This window comes from Chenopodium quinoa, unplaced genomic scaffold (assembly GCF_001683475.1).
Source record: "Chenopodium quinoa cultivar QQ74 unplaced genomic scaffold, ASM168347v1, whole genome shotgun sequence".
Classification (NCBI taxonomy): Eukaryota; Viridiplantae; Streptophyta; class Magnoliopsida; order Caryophyllales; family Amaranthaceae; genus Chenopodium; species Chenopodium quinoa.
Genome location: NW_018744633.1, coordinates 4,583,379 through 4,601,066, shown reverse-complemented (window position 1 = coordinate 4,601,066; position 17,688 = coordinate 4,583,379). Strand labels below are relative to the sequence as shown.

Sequence of the window (17,688 nt, the reverse complement as noted above, 5' to 3'; positions counted from 1 at the left end):
CGTAATAGGTGTTACCTTCACTTTGAATGTTCTGAAAGCCCACATTGAAGAGTCATTAACCTCATTTTAAAAATATCTTTAGCTTCCGTTGTAATTACTTTGGTCCAGGTGAGGTTGAACGTACATGGCTTGATGAGTGTTCAGTTGTTATATCTAATGTCGACTCATGTTGCTGCTGATTTGTTGCAAATTGAACCGTTGACTTTAAGTTTGAAGAAGTGTTGAGAGACGCCTTCCATGATATAGAAATAGATGAAGGGGAATAATTACAAGGAAAATAGTTATGGCCTTATTGGGATCTCAAAATGAGAGATCCATCGAGAAAAATGTTTCCATAAGACTTATTTGGTGCCACTTATTGAACGCAACATACACTTGATGGAAAATCCTAAACATGTAAAATGTCTCAACGTTGAAGCTAATAGCATTTCGCTCTCTCCAGACACTCCAACTAAGGAGTATATATTTCCTTAAAATATTTAGATGTTTTCTTAAGTAGGTTCCAAACTTCTTTGATTCTTGTGCACTTAAGGAATATACGAGGAGTATTTTTTTTCATTGTGATTATTGCATAAGGGGAAAATATATAACGAGATAACAAGCACAAATTGAATAGACGTATACACTCGTAATATGGATTATCCAAGTTTAATTTACCGTCAAAATAAGTTCAAATACTCGTAAACTTTTTTTGTAAATAAAAATACGCTGACAGGTGTGCTAAGTTTAATAGAGTTACTCCGTACAACTTTTACGAATAATTATGGATTTATGGACGAAGATGCATTTCCAAAACTAACACCTTTTAAATGCTAACAACTTCACAAATCACAAGTTTCAAACTTTCAATTGCAACTTTTGCAACCCCAACCCCAACCTCAACCTCAACACCTGCATTTGCCTGCGCCGGCGATTCACACAGCAGACACGAAATAGCCGCGACCCAATTCTCACTGCCGACCGCCCTGATCACCGGTAACCTCTGTATCTCTCTATCTACTTGAATTCCATTCGCTGAATGCTGAAATGTATGCAATTTCCCCATTTTTTCGATTTCTAAAATCAGTTAATCGCCACTATAATACCCCTTTTAATTCCGTTATATCTCTTCATTATCATGTAAGATTGTTTGGTACTTCAGATTCTACTCAAATTAACGAAACCCCAGAAAATTTAAACCCAATTTCTGCGATTTCTGAGCTCATAGCTAAGCAGCATTGGAGGGAATTGAAAAGAATTTATCTAAGTACAACAAACCCTAATGAAATTCTGCAACAATTGATTGATTCTGAGTCTGACCCACGATTGATTCTTCAGTATTTCAAATGGTTGGAGATGGAGCATGAATACTGTGTTTCACATGACACTGAGATGTATTTAGAGGTTTTTCATATGTTAGCTAGGGAGAAATTGTATGGGGAGATTAGGAAATTGTTGAATGGGTTTGTCAAGAAAGGGGAGTACTCGAATTCGGAGGTGTTTCATATTCTTTCGACGAAGTTTGCTGGCTTTTATGGGATGAATTCGGTGATTGTTGATATGCTGGTTCAGACATGTGTGAAGAATTTGAAGGTGGGTTTGGCGGTTGAGGCGGTTAGAAGAGCTTGGGATTATGGGTTCAGGTTATCTATATTATCGTGTAATCCATTGTTAAGTGCTTTGGTTGATGAAAGGGAGACAAAAGTTATGGAGTATGTGTTTAAGGAGATGATTAGGATGGGGGTTAAGCTTGATATTACGACGTTTAACACAGTCATTAACGGGTTTTGTAAAGTTGGTCAGCTGCAAAGGGCTAATGATCTTTTGGAGGATATCAAATTATGGGGTCTATCTCCCTCGGTTGTCACTTATAATACTCTTATTGATGGGTATTGCAAGATGGCAAGGGTTGGAAGGATGTATAAAGCAGATGCTTTTTTGAAAGAGATGGTGTCAATGAACATCAGTCCAAATGAGATCACCTACAATACTCTTATTGACGGATTCTGTAAGGATCAAAACTTGCCCTCTGCTTTGAAGGTTTATAAAGAAATGAAATGTCAAGGATTGAAACCTAATGTTGTCACATATAACACACTGATTAGGGGGTTTTGTAGTGATGGGAAAATTGATGAAGCTTTACAGTTAAGAGATGATATGTCTCCCCAAGATTTGAAGCCAAATATCATAACGTATAATATCCTCATCAATGGCTATGCTAAAAAGGGAATGGTGAAAGAAGCTAGGGAGCTGCTGGAAGATGCTGATAGAATAGGTGTAATTCCTAGTGCTGTAACTTTCAATACTTTGATCGATGCTTATTGCAAGGCTGGGATGATGGATGAAGCTGTTGCATTGCTGAATTTAATGTTGAAGCGTAACATTTCCCCAGATGTCTCTACTTATAATTGCTTAATCGGTGGCTTTTATAAAAATGAGGATTTTGAAGCAGCTGATGATATCTTAAAGGAAATGAAAAGTGTTGGGCTCCAAGCTGATACCGTGACATATAACATAAGGATAGGTGCTCTTTGCCAGAAAGGCAACACAAGAAACGCAGCTAAGCTACTGGATCAAATGTTAGAGATGGGTTTGACTCCAACTCATGTGACATATAATACCTTAATTGATGGCTACTGTACTAAAGGAAATCTCAGGGATGCCATGAATATGAGGTTAAGAATGGATAAAGCTGGTAAGCGAGCAAATGTTGTGACATATAATGTCTTGATAAAGGGTCTTTGTAGCAAAGGCAAGCTGCAAGAAGCAAACAAGCTTCTTAATGAGATGTTGGAGAAGGGTTTAGTCCCTAACCGGATCACCTATGATATTATCAAGGAGGAAATGATGGAGAAAGGATTCTCTCCTGATATTGATGGACACCTTTACCAATCTTCCGCGCCTTAATCAGGCAAGGGGGTTACTGCTTGTGTTTTAATATCACTATTTGTTAGCAGTAAGATGCTACTTGCTAAACTTTGGCTGCCGAGTTTCCCTCTTGAACAGAAACTTACCCATTGGCAGAGGGGCAAAGAAGAAGAAGATTACATGGGCCCACAGCCCCCACCATCTTGTTATAGGACCCTGGATTATGTCACTGACTTTTAGGTTCTGTTATAACTCTCTTGGTTGAAAATTACTTTAACTGTAATATTGGTGGCAGGCTGGCGGCAAGAAGCTGATGCATGAAAATTTTGCTATTTAACAGACGGGTTCTTAACCTGGAGATCAATCCTCTTATTGTACTGGGTTACAGAGGTACAATCAGCCTTTTGCTCTTGTTCCTAGTGTACATCTTTTTAAATTAGTTATTGGTGCTAGACGCCATTGTCTCTTTTAGACCATGCTTAAAAGTTGGAATGAGGGGAATTATACTAGAACTGGATTTTCTTCCATTGTATATATGTACAAAGTTTCCATTCAATTTATCGAACAGTCAAACTCGATTCCAGTCTGATGCATGCAAATATTGTTGAATTCTGGTGCCGTGATTACTGTCCTAATAACTAGAATTGATGCTGATTATCCCTTTTCAGATTCGGTGAAGTACAGTCAACTAGATCAAGTCTTCATTACTTCATACCCAGAGTTGTGCTCCAACAGGGATGACCGAGCTTGTTAAAAATACTCAAGTAGTGCTGAGGACTGCTAAAATGCTGACAGGTTATTAGTTAGAACGGTTAGAAGTATTATCTTGCACCTTTACATCTATAATTTTGTCTGGCTAGGTCATCCAGTATGAATATAAGATTTCATCAACTATGGAGGAAAACGTCATTGTCGTGAAGTCTTCATTCTGTGGTACTACTAGATGCATGTATGAGTTCCCTTCATGACATCAATAATTTTCAGACCCTCTTTCCCTTTGAATATGATTTGGATTGTATTGTACAGCAAGCAAAACACTATTGGTCAGAAATGAGAATTTAGTAAACCTCAAGTTTGGTATCTATATTTTTTTTGACAGAAGTTTGGTATCTATATTGAGTATTCATTGAAATTTATTTTGATTGAGAAGAGGTGAAAATCCTTGATAGGGTTAAAAATTCACCGATGATTTCACAATTGAGCTGATCCCTAGCAACATTGAACATATTGTAATTGCTAGAGCTTTGTGATGGCTTGGCAAGGCATTCAAATGCACCGCGTGTTAGCTTCCTGTTATCTCAAATAAGAAGTTGCTGCATTTGTTGGGTAAGGTAATGAGAATATTTGCACGTCCAATAGTTGGATTTTTGGGAATTTGTGGTGTAACAGCCAAATCAATTTAATATAATCTTCATCCTATTCTGAAAATGCATTAAAGTTACAGAATGTCAATTTACCTCAGTCTAGTACTCTAGTTTGTGACAGAGTACAAAGTACTTCAATCAACGACAATATGGATGTACTTAAATAATACTCTGTAGAAAGTACAAGTACTCAATTACTGTACAAAAGTAGTATATCGTACGGAGTACAAAGTAGTTTGTCTTATGGAGTAGTTAGTACGGAGTAGTACTCAATATATCTCTATTTTGAGATGTCCTTTAATACTACCTCCGTTACATATTATTTGCAACGATTAAACATTTTCTTTCTCTACTTTATGTCAAATAATTGCAAACAATGTGTAATTATTTTGATGGTAATACTCATAATACTTGTACAGTTATACTCGAGCAAATCCATTATATTTTGATGGTAAAAGTGTAAAACAAATGAATACATAGGTTCATGTATATCAAGGTGCAAGGTTTATCATGATATTGATATGTATTTAAAAAAATAAAAAAAAAATAGAAATAAAAATCACACATTAGAAAACATGAAGGATAATTTTTTTTTTTTGGGGAGATTACCCTATACGCGTCGTTTAGTTACGACCTTGAACATCCTCGGATAACAAACGACCAGTCTTTGGTCAGTGGTCAAGCATTCATTCCCACTGATTAGGCTTACGCTTTACAACTTTCCGCGTTCATTCTTTATTTGATGAGCAATATTCTTCCTTCATTAACAAGTTAATTCACTTAATTTTACCCTTTTTCCAAATATCATCTGGAATTAATTAATTAAACAGCAAATATAGTAATCAAATTGTTTGATGGAATTCTGAGAATATAGGGTTCATCAATGGATTTTGATTTGAATAAGAAGAGAATTCAGCTTCTTCTCTTCATTGTTGGAATCATCGTTCTCAGCATTGTAGGTATGATTTCTGTATTTAATTTTCCCTTTTATTTGTTTTGATTGTATAAAATTTGTTTAATATTGTTGATTATATGATTGAATTGACTGGGTTATTGTGGGCGATTTCATTATTGTACGTAGTATTATTTAATTAATTTGATCTGATTGGAGGGAGGGCTGTATCTTCTATAGATTAGGTTTAATTATTGTTAATTAATATATGATGATAAATTATTAGAAGAGCTTGAATCTGAGTTGCCTTGGAATGAAGTTGATTTAAGGCTCGTATTATGGTTCTATGATGATTAAAAGGAAATTAGGAAGAGATCATACAAATGATTGTGAGTGGTTGTTAAACAAATTAGGGGTGTAAGCGAGTCGAGTCGAGTCGTGTTTACGGCTTTAAGCTTGAGATTGCGTTGGAGCTCAAAAACTTGTAGGAACTTAGCGTTAGTTTTGATTTAGTATATTTGAGCTCGGTGTCTGTATCAAATAGAGTTTAGCCCTGTTGCAAGTTTTGTTCTTAATACACCAAAAAAAGCTTGTTTGATTATACTAGCTCGTTTAGTCGGGATACATTTAGATGCAAGTATATATGTCTTAATGAAAATAATTAGAACCACAGCTTAAAATAGAAAAGTTTGAATCAAAATTCTTATATTTATGAATTCCAAAATCAAATTCCAAGATCTGAATAACTTAGTTATCTTTTTAATTAAGCATATTTTGCTTTATATCAAACCTATTCATGGACTTAAACTATGAGACTCTTATGAATGTAAATGACTTAATTGTGATCATAAATGGAGGAACACTCATATGCTCATAAGGGTTCTTGTATGTGCATGTTACATGATAGATGTATAGAAGAAGAGAGAGGGTTGCAAAGAAAGAGGAAGACATGGAAGGTAGTAAAAAAGTGGAAAGGGGATGGGGGATCTGAAGAGATGGAGATGAAGGGATATTAGGATCTTGAATTTCCTGTGACCCTGGCTTTAATATAAGCGGGAAAAGGAGAATGAAGGGGGATATATGCATTGCTATGAGCTGTTAATTAATCAAGGCATTCCACTATCATGCGAATTGTATTTATTCTGTGAGTTGACAGTCTAGGAAGTTTCTGATCCGGACACCTTTATTCCTTGTTAGTCAAGATTATCCGAGAAGCTGTTTCATGTAGTCAATTAATGTGATCCTAGTAATAGCAGAGTAAGAACTAACACAATGAGCAAGGATAAGAGCTTTATTGAGATAATGAGCAAGAAGCAGTGCAGCTCACTTTCTAATTCGCTTTTGCGATTTTGCTTCATTATTTTGGACATAAATAAGAATCTAAAATAAGTTTCTGTTTCCAGTTTGGGACTTCTTGGGAAGGTATGAGAGGTAGGGTCCTGTAAGGTTCTCAAGAATGTATCTTTGAGCTGAGTGTTGAAAACGATAATCATGCTTTTTGGCTGGTTAAAATTGTAGCATTTCTTTCCAGCATCTCTTCTGGGATCAAAGATTCGCCAACTTACCATATTTTCTGACTCCATTGATTGATTATTGATAAAGAGTATGGTGGTGAATAGTATTCACTGAATACTGAAGAGGCGGGAAATGCTGATGGTGGGAAACACGATATGTAGGAATTAGAGAGTAGATTCAGTTAAATCTCAGAATAAATGATTAGCTGCTCAAAATTAAGTAACTGATATGTTAACAAAAACTTAAGAAGCTGTTAGAGCAGAAATCTATGGAAAATTATAGCTGTCTTTGAAATTCAAATTGACATTAAGTGTTAAGATTAATTTGCTCCATGATCCTCTTACCTATGTTCCTCATGACGTCATACTCTCACAGGGTCATAGGACTTCTTACTCCATAGGCATTTGCTTTCCGCCATATTTTTTGTAAGGTGTGTTGCTTGGCTGTTTTTATTCTGCTATTCCTGAAATTGAAGTTATGATGGCCGGGATGCATGTATGAGTGCTACCCCATTATTATAGTTGGCATTTTCTCTGCACAATGCTAGTATCCCCGAGGCACAACTTCGTCATATATTTAGTTTTACATAGATCATCTTATTTTTTTTTTTCAAATTCATTTATGTCTGTCAAGAAAATTTGAATTAAGTATTGTACTTTGCAGCTGAAAAAAGCAGGAAGCTTGTGGGGGAAGAAGCAGCATCCAAGAGTGGGCAATTTACTTTACTCAACTGTTTCGATTTGGGATCAGGTTCGTTAGCATGCTCAGTTAAAGAGGGTGTGAAACTATACGTCAACAGTTTTCAATCTGCTCATGTTGAGTTAGCCAGAAGCCGAGCAATTGAGAGTACACTGAGCGATGCAATGTCACAGGGATTGCAAGCCAAAGATGCTGCTAATCAAGCCGCCAAAGAAGGAAAAAAGGCTGCAAAATTAGCGTCCCGACAGGCTAGGCGGATTACAGGACCAATCATATCTAGTGGGTGGGACTTCTTTGAAGCCATTTACTTTGGAGGTACAATGACTGAAGGCTTTCTCAGAGGAAGCGGGACCTTGATTGGGACCTACTCTGTCGGATTCCTCGGGGAACAGAGGCTTGGGAGGTTTGGCTACCTCCTTGGAAGCCAAGTGGGAAGTTGGGTTGGAGGAAGAATAGGTTTAATGGTCTACGATGTGGTGAATGGTGTCAACTACTTGCTTCAGTTTAGTCAAAGTGAGGTAAGTGAATATGAACCTCAAGAAGTATATGAATCTCAAAATGTTTATGAATCTCAAGAAGTTTATGAATCTCAAGAAATTTATGAATCTCAAAAAGTTTATGAATCTGAAGAATTGTAGGATTCGCATAATTAACTTTCTGGCTTTTAGCTTATCAAGATTATCTTTAGCAGAGATGCATAGCTGGAACTTGAAGCCATTGTAATACGATTCTTTTGCTTGCATTTTATGTCAATGATAGATAGATATATGAATATCGAATACAAGATATTGCTTACTGGAAAAATATATATTGTAAATTCATCAAGTATTAATACTATGCTGTGATCAGTAGTTACTGAAACAACTTGGATGTGCAACTCTGAAATTTACTCTATACAGCCATAAAAAAAACTAAAAACCCAAAGCCAGAGACCTGGAATTGTGGTGATATGAACATTATGAAGTTTATGGAAAATTTGCAGTTAGAGTTTTTAAGTGAAGTTTGATCCTTTTCTATACACTAGTGTCAACATGCAAGATTTAAAAATTACCCCCTTTTTTTAGAACCAGAAACTGCAAAAAAAAAAAAAAAAAAAAAAAACAAAAAAAACTGAAATATCATGTACAAGTGCTTAGCTGTACAGTAAACAGTTTATTACAGTATTACTCATGTGTTTATGTATACTGGAAATAACTGATTTAATAAACTCATTTAATTATTAAACATATGAAGACACCAATCAATTGATATAAGAATAGTGATGATTGTCATTTCTCAATGATTTTGGTGTCTGCTGTTACTCATTGTACAATATTTTGTTTCCAAATTGTAAGTTGACAATCTAATGAAAATTCTTGGATCAGCCGGTCTGACGATAAACTTTTATGGAGTTTTGGTATTACTCATTAGTAAAATTAGGGATGGCAATGGGTCGGATTCGGAGCGGATTATGCTAAATCCGACTCCGACCCGACAGGAAGTCGGAGGTTAAATCCGACATCGACTCCGACTCCGACTTCAATATCCGATCTCCGCCACCGACTCCGAGTTTTTTTTTTTCATTATTCAATATACATTGAGATGTTGGGCTATTTAGGCATACGACCCACACCCTATGCCACCATGACCCATACAAAAATACACTATCTATTGGAGTCGGAGTCGGATAATCCGTTAAAGTCGGACATTTGTTGGAGTCGGATTTTTTTCTCGGATTTTTTGTAGGATCCGACTCCGACCCTCCTCTTCGAACTCGGATTACTTTTTTCTCGGACTCGGAGCGGATATTTTACCTCGGATCGGGGCAGAGTAGGGTCGGATCCGGACTAGATTGTCATCCCTAAGTAAAATTTTTTCAGTGCCTCAAAACATGAATACATCCTATAATATACGAGTACTTGTGCTTCATGTATAGTACCAAGCTTAGGCTCTATTCATTCAAATTTTTTTTTTCTATATTCTAAAATTCGATAACAAAACAAAGGTAGTGTAAATCAATGGGGCAAATTCGAGTAGTCGCACCAGAAAGTGACTAATCTGTCCAGTTGCATTTTGCCCTTGCTAAATTTGGGAGGCCAGATATGTTTCACCTAATCATGTACAATTGTACAGTAACTCCATTTTCAACAGAGATTTTTTTGGATCAGGAAAAAATAACTTGCTTGATTCTTATTCTTATGTGGTGTATTATTGCTCAATAGTTATATAACTATTCAATTTAGGCTATACGTGGATATAATGTAGATATTTATGGAGAGTAAAATATGCTAACAAGGGCATAATAGTCGTATTGAGTTATTTTTTCAATAAAAAAGGTGCTGAAGTAATAATAAAAGTTTCTAAATAAAAACATGTAATAATAATTTTTTTTTTTAGACAAAACATGTAATAATAATATATCAGAAATGTATTACAAACTTTTACTATGTGTAGACGTATAAGTATTTTTATTTTTATTTTTAAAAAAAAGACTACGTACTAAATAAATATTTTAAAACGGGGGTAAGAAAGCAATACTTTATAACTTACTTCCTAATTCTATTTGTTTGTGTTATTAATACAATTTTCAATTTTTACTTACAAAAACCAATGACATGATTCAGGGCTTGTTCTCATAGATTGAACTCAACTGAGCTGAACTGAATTGAAATGAATATTTTATAAGAGAAAGAAATTAGGAGTTGAACTGAACTGAACTGAAAATAAACGTATGAGAACAGACCCTGAAGATTGTTGCATATACCCATGAGTATTTGTTCTTATTTTGATGATTGTTTTTCATTTTATCATCAAATATTCAAATATAGAGTAAAATTAACTTTAGGTTAGTTGGATGTAACGGGCTGTATATAACAAATTGAATCAGCAATAGGACTCATAGATATTGTGAGATTTGTGACAAATAATAGATACTTATATTTCTTCCATTGGTGACAAATTAACAATAGGTTTAGACGATTTTTTAATGTATTAAAAACTAAAAAGCCCTTCAAATTGATGTCTAGGGCGTGCATGATACCAGCCGTACATGTCATAGTTGCATGAGTGGCAAGTCTGGCAACTAATGACCACCCAATTTTCTTCCAAAAGCACACATCATTTTTATGTTTAGTCCATGATTGAACCCAAACATAAAAGTATGCAACTCATCTTGTTTATTAATATTATATTACGGAGTACTACTTTTGTTAATAAAATAATAAAATGTGCGTTGTAACTATTATTGTCTTAATAAGATCATTTAGCGTAAAAGGTTGATAGGATGCTATAAAAGCTTGTGCCCATTGAAAATTTATTGATCATTTTCCATCGGAAAGGAAGATCTAGAGTTACTTTTAAGGTTGTATGAATGTATTAGTATATGCTTAATGTACGTTAGATGAAAGATCCAATTAAATCTGATTGACCTTTCAAGGATATTAAAAACAACCAACTACGGACTATGGTGGAACAAATTTCATGAATTGGAAGTTGGGGTGGAGGTATGATAAGGGCCGGTGAATATCCTCACTCCTTAATCCTTATTAGCATAATAGCATTAGACCCTTTTTTTTTTTAAAAAAAAAAAAAAAAAAAAATTAATTATTATTTTTGGCTCGGTAGTTAATAAGTACGTACTCTTATTTTTTACTACACTAAAAATGATACTTTTCGTGAAGGTTGTATTAGTATATTCCAAATACAAATATATGAGAGTGAACCATTAAGGATATTCTCCAAGTTAAACTTTTAATTATTTATATATAATATTATTATTATTATTTTTATCATACAACTCATTTATATATACGGGCGAATATGAATATTGTCATATCTTTATTTCCTTTTTGTTGGCTGAAGAAAGAAAGATAAGAAAAAGTCTTAAAAGATTATTCTCTTGCCAAGAGTGTAATATATTAATAACATAGAGTGATGGAGATTTTGTTGGACAGGAAAAATATATACGTGACTCCAAAATTATATGAAGAATAGAGAAGTTAGTTGGAGAGATTCTTATGTGCACTTGAGGTAGCTAAGGAGGTAGTTGCACTTAAAATTACTTTTTACTCGATTAACAGCGTTCGCTTCTATTTAAAGACTTTGAAATAACTTGAGCAAAAATTATAATATGATCAAGTAGAAAATATCAATGGATATATATTCCTAATTTTACATGCACCCAGTGCATATAATTAAGAATCTATAGATTAAAGAAGTTTAGGCCAAGTTAACAACATGAACACTACACGATTAGTATTTCTCATCCGAATATTAATTAACATGAGGATATTTTCTGTTTTCGTCCCTTTCTAATGTGAAGAAAAAAGTGGGTATTAGAATAAACGCTACCTACTCATATTAGGATCAAGAATAAGATGAACTTTATCTTAAGACGAGTGGAAGACACACTCCCCAGATTCTGAAAACAACTTGTAGTATATATTTATGGTCGTAGATGTTTCATAAGTTTTTGTTACGAATAAAAGGGACGTGATAAAGCAACTCGCGTAAAGATTATTATCACCTATAAGTTGTGGTTGAATTAGTTGGAAAGGGATTGAAGAATTTAAGTTGAAAAACGAACAAGTTTCGGGTTTGAGCCCTTCTATGATGTAAGTATGTAACAACGTTTGTTGGAAGAGCCATTTGCTAGCCTCGTGACTAATTGTATCACCCTCAATATCGAGCTGAGCTAGATCACGTCTCTCATTCCAAGCTTTCCTCCAATTACGATCCCAACTAGTTTATTAATTAGTCCGAACTCATCATGGTAATTTGTCTGACTTTAGTAAATGCGCATTACTTATGATCTTGTTTTTTTTTTTTAAAAAAAAACCCTTAATTCAGTACCAGTGATTTTGTGCAAGTTAAAATTTGGAGGGTCCAATGACCTTGTGAACCCAATTTGAAAAATTTAATATAAGGTTTAATAAGATTTCATCAAACTAGAGAAAAAAAAATACAAAGTTTACAAATGTGTGATTATTGAGTATGTATCATTGACCCAAATCACATAAACACTATATGGAGCTAACGTTTATATGATTGTGGCTTAGGCTGGCCTTAAAGACATTATAATTTTTTTTTTTTTTTTTTTTTTGATAGAGCTTTTTATCGATTTGCTAAGTCAAAGTACGATTTCAAGATGATCGAAAAGACAAAATTCGAGATACAAGAGTGGACGTAACAAAGAAAAAGGAAAAGGGATAAAAAGAAACGAAGCAAAATGGATGGACGAACAAAAAGCCATAGTCAAACTTCATTATCATTATTATATCAAATATCAATATAGAATATATTCATTATTATTAAACATCTTCATTTGTAAGAAAAAGGAAATAATTCTCACTATCTTCGTCTTCAAAGTTGAAAAGGTGTCAAGTGGATCACTAGCACTTGCGACCTAGGTATTCATGCACTCTCTTATATTACAAGCGTTTTTTTTTTTTTTTTTTTTTTTGACAATAGAATATTACAAGCGTCATCAATTAATTAATTTGATAAGTTAAAACCATAAATTAGATTATTTTGATAAAATAACAAATAATTTGTAATTGCATGCATGTTCAATTTTTATAGACTATTAGCCTATACCGCGATTTCATTTATTTGCCTGGTTGATTGAGGGCCTGTTCACATTTAATAAACTGAGCTGAACTGAACTGAACTGAACTAAGTTGAAATGAATATTTTATGAGAGAGGGAAATTAAGAGCTGAACTGAACTGAACTGATTAGAGCTGAACTGAACTGAACTAATTGGAGCTGAGATGAACTGAACTGAAATGAAATTAAGTAAATGTGAACAGACCCTGAGTTAAGGGATGATATTAAGCTTGAAAATCTATGTTGTCAATTATATATAAAATAAATAAAAAAAAAACTCCTAAATCTATTACTCCATTTATCAATCTTAAATTGTATAGGTTATTGTTTCACTTTTTGCAATTCAACGCACACCATCTTAGGGCCTATTCTCTTACGTTGAAATTCAGTTCAGTTCAGCTCAGCTCAGCTCAGTTTAGTTCAGTTCAGCTCCTAATTTCCTTCTCTTATAAAATATTCATTTCAATTCAGTTCAGCTCCTAATTTCCTTCTCTTATAAAATATTCAGTTCAGTTCAGTTTAGTTCAGCTCAGCTCAGCTCAGTACAGTTCAGTTCAGTCCAGTCAATGAGAACAAACTCTTAGTATTAATACAATAAAAAATTGTTATAAAATATTTTTTTTAATTTGGTCTGAATACGTTTTTCGTACTACATATACATCAACAAAGACGGATAAAAATGATCACACGTAAGAGAATATAACTACAAGTATTAAGAAAGTAGTTAGACTTCTTATAACTACTACTTACTTCGTCTTTAGTAATAGGAGCAACATAAAGACCAAAAGTCGAAGGGAGTAGTTATCACATATTTTAGACTTCTTATCTAATGATAGAAAGTTGACGTTCAAATATATATATATAAAAATACATTAAACATTAATTACATCATTGATGCGTGAGTTTGATATTTTTTTGTGTTAAAAAAAAAAAAAGGAGTTGATATGTTTTTTAAATGGTTATTTAGGGCTATGTATAAGTATTAAAAACACTCTTGAAAATTGTATAAAATTAGAAATTTATGACAAAAACACGCGTGGATCAGTGTAATTAGTGTGTTTTTGTTATGATTTTTCTAAATTTAAACAATTTTTAAGAATGTTAATGCTTATATGTAGCCCTAAGGACTATATATAACATTTTCCTTTTCTAAATTAATTCTAATATAGGTGATGACATGCCAACTAAATGCTAATTACAACCTTTACGTCCTGTTTGACAGCTAGTAATATATACTTGTAAGTTGTAAATGGTAGTATTGGGAGTGAATCTAAAGTGTAAAGTAGGAAGGTAATTAGCATTGTAATCCCCGAGATAATGCAGATTAATCTCAAGTATGTGTAATGTGTTCTATTCATTTTTTTCATCATACTACTTAAAAGGAGGAGTTAGGAGGATGGATATAAAAATTTCTAAAAAGAATTTGTCAATTTGAGGTGAGCTAGCATTATCATGAGCATGAAACTTGATTTACTACAAATTCATTTGCATTACTATACTATATGGTCATCTACTAAACGGTCGTTACACTATTATAAACCATTATAGTTATTATTATTATTTTTTATTTTTAGTAATTGACATGTATTTGAACATATAGTGATAGTTTTTGTATGATAGATGGGTCATGTCAACGATATTCCTCCTTTTGCTACTTTAAAGTTTAAATTATCAAAAGTATTGCAAAATTCTACTTTAATTAATACTCTATCTTTCTTAATATGACATTCACATTTCTAACCTGTTTGTCATGAATAGTAATAGACCACTTCATCATCATAGATTTAATATAGACGCCTAAAAAAAAAAAGAAGGACGCCGCATATGTATATTTTTTACTTCGTATTTGATTTTCACTAATTTAAACATATTTAAATTTATTTAATCTATAATTAATTTTATTGGAGAACCCTTGTTAACCTCTACATAATCTTATTCAAACTGGATCTATATTTTTTGAATTATTTTTTCTTGAAATAAATGAATATAAAGTGAATAAAATCGGATTGTAATTTAACATTTAAACTTTTATATTTATTTAACTAATGGTATTTAGCTTAAAAAAACTTATAGTAAAATTAAATGATTCATTAGATGACAATTAGTGATGGATAACAGATAACGTCACTATTTAAACCTTTTTCTGAAAGCCCTCTTCAATCTCGATCAAATTCTCCACCTCTATTAACCCTAATAAACCAACTTGGCCTTCCACTTCATGTAAAAGGCAAAAGCCATATTTTTTAGGAGGGAAAAAAAAACTGTATATATTTATTTACATAATTAAAATAAAGATAAATTAAATGAATGGATTTAAGAAAAGGTCCAAAATTACAAATTGTGAGGTGCCTAAGAAAAGAGTATTATAACACGGGAGACCCACACACTATCTGATGTAATTAATTGGACCCACAAGTTAATTAATCATAGTATTATAATACAAGTATTATATACACATATGTTTCAAGATTGTAAATCATATAAATATAAGAATTTATATAATTTTGTTAATCGTTAAGTAATGTGACGTGAGAAAATGAAAGCTAGCAATCTCTTTCATTGATTAGATTGTTTTTTTAGATTAAGTAGGTAAGTACGTATTCATTTATTAATATGTGTGTGTTCAAATGATGAGTTTAAAATTAGAGTATGACTATTTCTAGTCCTACAAGTCTCTAAGAAAAAAAAGTTACGTTAATTTTTTTACTTGTTTGATAAAAAAAAAAACAAAAAAAAAATCTCTAAGAAAAAAGTTACATTAATTTTTTTACTTGTTTGATAAAAAAAAAAAAAAAAAAAAAAAAAAAAAAAAAAATCTCTAAGAAAAAAGTTGCGTTAATTTTTTTACTTGTTTGATAAACTGTTAAGTTGGTTTATCGTGATTTCGTGGATGTCTAAAAGTAAATTGAATTGTCCTGCTTGACGTGGATGCTATTGAAAATTCAAGGAAATGCTATCTCATCTTAGTGTCACTCCGTAAGAAATTACTCTATCCGTCTATAAATGACTGTCCCGTTGTATATGTTTCGGATCCAATTTTTTTTAAAAAAAAGAATACTTACTCCAAATTCCAATTAATCTATAGATTGTAATATGTGAAATTTTGTTAATAGAGATACTAACGATTAATAAATATATTTTGGAGTCTGTTAAAAAACAGAACAAATCATTCATAGACGTAAGAAATAACATACATGCATGTAAGTTGGGATTAATTGTATTGTCCAACGTGCATAGATGAAGTAGATAGAAATATTGGCCAACTCCTACATTATTACTCCATCCGCTCCCAAATAATTTCACTGTTTATGTATTAGCTATATGTTCATAATTTTAAACTACCCTAACAAAAACATATTTTATCATAAAATATGTTGTTAGATAGGTATTTATTTAAAATTTCATCATATAATTTCTATAATAATTTTTATTAATATTTAATTAATAAATAAAAAAAAAATCAAAATTAGTGTATTAACATGTGTACAAAGTTGACGACTGTGTCATTTATTTTGGAAAAAAGGGGTTTGTTTAAGTTATTATTAACTAAACTTGCATATAACTTGTCCTTTTTGTCTCTCAAATTCTCAATAATAAATAGAAGCAGTTGTTTTGAAATTGGAAGTTGAAGTCAATATTATACTCATATAATGCACAACAAAAAGAAGTATGCAATTTCAGCTTCATTCTAATAATGTTTTTTAGAGCAACATGTTCACGACACACGCCTTTAATTATGTTCGTGTGCATGGCACACGCAAACAACAAGCATACGAGATGTATGCAATGGGCACATACCATTTTAAAATATTCACATTCAATTAACTAATTAATATGGAAAATAGAATAGCAAAATATAATCTTTGTAAATATTTTTAAAAAATACAATCTTCTACTATAAGTTTTTATGTGGTAAACATATCCGTTTCAAGGATACAATTGAGATTGACAAAAATTAATGACTAAAAACGAGATATTACAATATATGATCACTGATAAGTATATACGTACATAATTTTTTTGTCAATAACCAACCTAACCTAGTAATTAATAATGTACGATATATGTGCTTATTTTAGAAGGAAAAATACATGTGAAATTGTAAAATTGAACTTGTCATCTTTAGATAAAACAACCTAATTATTAACTTAATTAATACGAAGTATAAGAAAGTATGTGATACGACACATACTTGTCACGACTTTGGTCTTTGAAGAAAATCGAAATATGCATGACTCTTGCATAAAATTACGAAGTACATGATAAGTAAGATAAATTGAAAAAAATCACAATGCAAGGTGTGAATGCAAAATAACAAAAAGCATCTATAATACTATAATCAGAAAAATGATCAACGATCTCCCTCTAAAAAACGGTCAATAAATGATTGGTGAGGCTTCCGCTAGCCACACGCAAACATTAATATGAGATGAGCCATGCAACTCTTCCGTACGTATACGAAACCTAAACCTAACTTGGTCAATTTGTTACCCTATTTAACTTGGAGTATTTAATTATTGTTGTTCTACTTTAGGTTTGATATTACCCAAATTAAGGTGGAGTGGGGGTATATTTAAAAAAAAGCGAACATCTTCAACCCCAAAGCTAGAAGTTTGTATTATTAAAATAATTAAATTTCTATTATGCATCCGAATGTATTTATAATTTGAATCTGCTCATTTAAATATCTTGAAACAAGTAACCTTTTGATTGCTTAGGTTTAGATATTTATGTTTTGTTTAACGTATAATTTCTTAAATGATCTCAATTATGTTATTTGAAATGT

The 17,688-nt window shown here is 32.4% G+C and overlaps 2 protein-coding genes across 2 annotated transcripts; both read left to right on the top strand.

Annotated features, from left to right (window-relative positions):
• Positions 1 to 711: 711 nt before the first annotated feature.
• Positions 712 to 3,929, top strand: LOC110701177 (pentatricopeptide repeat-containing protein At1g09820-like). Its single transcript, XM_021878767.1, has 2 exons — positions 712 to 3,237; positions 3,516 to 3,929. The coding sequence occupies exon 1, from the start codon at positions 1,027 to 1,029 to the stop codon at positions 2,884 to 2,886; it is 1,860 nt and encodes a 619-aa protein (XP_021734459.1). The 5' UTR covers positions 712 to 1,026; the 3' UTR covers positions 2,887 to 3,237; positions 3,516 to 3,929.
• Positions 3,930 to 4,659: 730 nt separating this feature from the next.
• Positions 4,660 to 8,187, top strand: LOC110701178. The gene is made up of 2 exons (XM_021878768.1): positions 4,660 to 5,170; positions 7,282 to 8,187. Exons 1-2 carry the CDS (start codon positions 5,095 to 5,097, stop codon positions 7,953 to 7,955), a joined length of 750 nt encoding a protein of 249 aa, XP_021734460.1. The 5' UTR covers positions 4,660 to 5,094; the 3' UTR covers positions 7,956 to 8,187.
• The last annotated feature ends 9,501 nt before the right edge of the window (positions 8,188 to 17,688 follow it).

Excerpts from the sequence above, each read along its gene's own strand:
- LOC110701177 (XM_021878767.1), top strand. The coding sequence starts at position 1,027 with ATGTATGCAATTTCCCCATTTTTTCGATTTCTAAAATCAGTTAATCGC.
- LOC110701178 (XM_021878768.1), top strand. The coding sequence starts at position 5,095 with ATGGATTTTGATTTGAATAAGAAGAGAATTCAGCTTCTTCTCTTCATT. Across the intron at positions 5,171-7,281 it reads CATCGTTCTCAGCATTGTAG|CTGAAAAAAGCAGGAAGCTT; the intron begins GTATGATTTCTG and ends TGTACTTTGCAG.